The 2,512-nt window shown below is 45.9% G+C and overlaps 1 protein-coding gene across 1 annotated transcript; it reads left to right on the forward strand.

The window, feature by feature from the left end:
- Nucleotides 1–513: 513 nt before the first annotated feature.
- On the forward strand, nt 514–2,157 carry LOC127298937 (F-box protein At5g07610-like). The gene is made up of 2 exons (XM_051328806.2): nt 514–663; nt 734–2,157. The coding sequence occupies exons 1-2, from the start codon at nt 616–618 to the stop codon at nt 1,700–1,702; spliced, it is 1,017 nt and encodes a 338-aa protein (XP_051184766.1). The 5' UTR covers nt 514–615; the 3' UTR covers nt 1,703–2,157.
- The last annotated feature ends 355 nt before the right edge of the window (nt 2,158–2,512 follow it).

The raw sequence follows: 2,512 nt of genomic DNA on the forward strand, positions 1-2,512 counted from the left end.
GATCTGTAGTTGATTGATGAGTGCCCTCATTGGCATGTCATGCCTTTGTCGGCGTGATGTTGGAGTGTCTGTTCGTTCTCCTCGCCTTGTGGTCTCTTTTGTTGGCTTGAGTTGGTGCAACCCTGTTGTTTGGGTCTATATTAGGCTTGGCTGTGGATTTGTGTGGTGTGATATTTTTTGTGGGCTTGACTTTGTTGTTGTAGGTTGTTGTCCGTTTTTTTTCTTTCTAAAAACTCGGTACTCTCTTCCTAATTATAATTAATAAACGAGACAAAGCTTTTTAATCATAATCGAAAACAAATGGTCGGAGGTTCAGTTAGTTGGTCGTTCTTCTTTAAAGGGGGAGCAACGTGTTTGCTTCCTCACTACAGATCTACATAGTTTCTTTTTGGAGAGAAAGGAATTAAGAATTTCTTTAGACGACGCTAAAACAAATTGATTTTTTTAGAGGTACAAAAACCAGATAGGTGTCGCACACGGGCCAGCACAAAATCGTTTGGACAGACACAGCCAAGAGCCAACCCTAAAACAGAAAAAAAAAGACCTACACAGCCACTGCGTCGTCTTCTTCCATTCCCCGCCGCCGTCCACCCAAACCCTCACTCGCTGCCGCCGATGGCAGCACCCGGCACGGCGGCTGGCTCCTCGCGCAGCAAGCACATGGTAGATCCTCCATTCGACCCTTCACAGCTCCGGTTAAGTCCCTAACCTCTCTGTCCCCTGATGTGCGCAGATTGGCCGCTCCCTGTCTCCACGGACGGCGATGACGGGGGGCTCGATGGACAGGCTCACCGACGACATCCTCGCCGACATCATCTCGCGCGTGCCCTACAAGTCGACCTGCTGCTGCAAGTGCGTCTCCACGCGGTGCCGTGACCTCATCACCCACCCCGACCACCGCGCCAAGATGCCCCAGTCCCTCATCGGCTTCTTCTGTGAAAGCGATGACATGGCCCGCTTCCCAAGGAAGGCTCGCCATTTTATCAACGCGTTTGCGCAAGGCTGCCCTCCTCTTGTCGACCCCTCGCTATCCTTCCTGCCCAAACACAAGAATCTTCACATCTTGGACGGCTGCAACGGTCTCCTCCTCTGCTGCCTCAGGGATGGGACTCATACTGATGAGATCCTACATTACGTGGTGTGCAATCCCTCCACGGAGAAATGGGTGGTCGTGCCTACCACCGACTGGTCTAGCAGTGCGGAGGTTTACTTGGCGTTTGATCCGGCTGTCTCCTCCCACTTCCATGTGTGTGAGCTCGTAGACTGTGATGCTTGGCATGATGATGATACTGGAATTATTGGAGATATTGCAGCGGTGGTCATATACTCGTCCAAGACTGGAGTTTGGAGTCACAAGGCCGATGCTTGGAGCGGATCTAGTATTACTATACCCAGTGGTGCCAAAAGCGTCTTCTTTAGGGGGGAGCTGCATTTGTGTGCCTACGATAATCAGCTTATAGCCATTGATGTGGAGGAAAACGATTGGAAAGTCATTCCTCTTCCTGCAAGAGTTACCGTTTCTTATGACATTTATCTGTCACATGGTCAGTTGCACTTTGCACATATTGGTCTTTCTGAATTATCAATATGGGTTCTCGAGGACCCCAGTAGTGAAATTTGGACCTTGAAGTGCAATATCAGCCACTTGCAGCTCTTTGGGACAGAGTATTCAGCATATGCGGATGATTACGATGTTATCTAAATCCACCCCGAAGACAATTTGATTTTCATAGTCGCTAGACACATGCAGACACTGATGTCGTATGAAATGGATTCCATGAAGCGGCGTATTATACGCCCACTTGGATCTGTTAGTAACAGGGTTTGTTGTATTCCATATGTTCCGTTGTTTTTAGAGTCATTGGCAGATGGACACTAAATGTCGTGCTTCTCTAGTGTTTAGGACTTGAGTAACAGTCACTTGGATAGACTTTTATGAAGTTGTGATAGTTTATGTCTCGTGGTAAGTCGCGGCAGTTTCTGTTTGTGCTTGAATGCGCTAATGTACCTAGCTTATGCAGCTACGTGTTGCACTTATCTTTGTTGCGCTGCATGCTTTGATGTTCTCATGTGTAAGCAGACCATGTGTTGTAACCCCTAGTACTTAACCATGGATACTGTAATCGTGCTGTTGAACTATGATTAATGTCTTCAATATGTAGTTTCTGGTCTATGCTTATTTCTTTGTATGTGTATAATTTATTTGTACAGTATCTTCTGGATAAAAAAGTTATTTGGCCTCTTTTGGCATCGAGAGAATTCAGAAATGCAGTTCTTGTATGTACAGGGATCTCCTTTTGTTTGCAGTGCTTGAATGCCTGAATCCCATTTTTTAAACAGTATGGCGTATAAGCTTTTGTTATCTCCTCTCAGACGCTCAGTTATCTTTATGTAAGGTATTTTTTTGATTAGGTAATTTTGGCTTCTGTTATCTCCTCTTAGGCACTCAGTTATTTTTATGTGAGGTATTTTTTTGATTAGGTAATTTTGGCAAGGATATAGCGTAGGAAGT

The sequence above is a fragment of the Lolium perenne genome, chromosome 5 (genome assembly GCF_019359855.2).
Source record: "Lolium perenne isolate Kyuss_39 chromosome 5, Kyuss_2.0, whole genome shotgun sequence".
Taxonomy (NCBI): domain Eukaryota; kingdom Viridiplantae; phylum Streptophyta; class Magnoliopsida; order Poales; family Poaceae; genus Lolium; species Lolium perenne.

What these genes read in the sequence shown, in the direction of transcription:
- LOC127298937 (XM_051328806.2), top strand. Translation starts at nt 616, where the DNA reads ATGGCAGCACCCGGCACGGCGGCTGGCTCCTCGCGCAGCAAGCACATG. An exon ending in CCTCGCGCAGCAAGCACATG is followed by an intron (nt 664 to 733) that starts GTAGATCCTCCA and finishes TGATGTGCGCAG; the next exon opens with ATTGGCCGCTCCCTGTCTCC.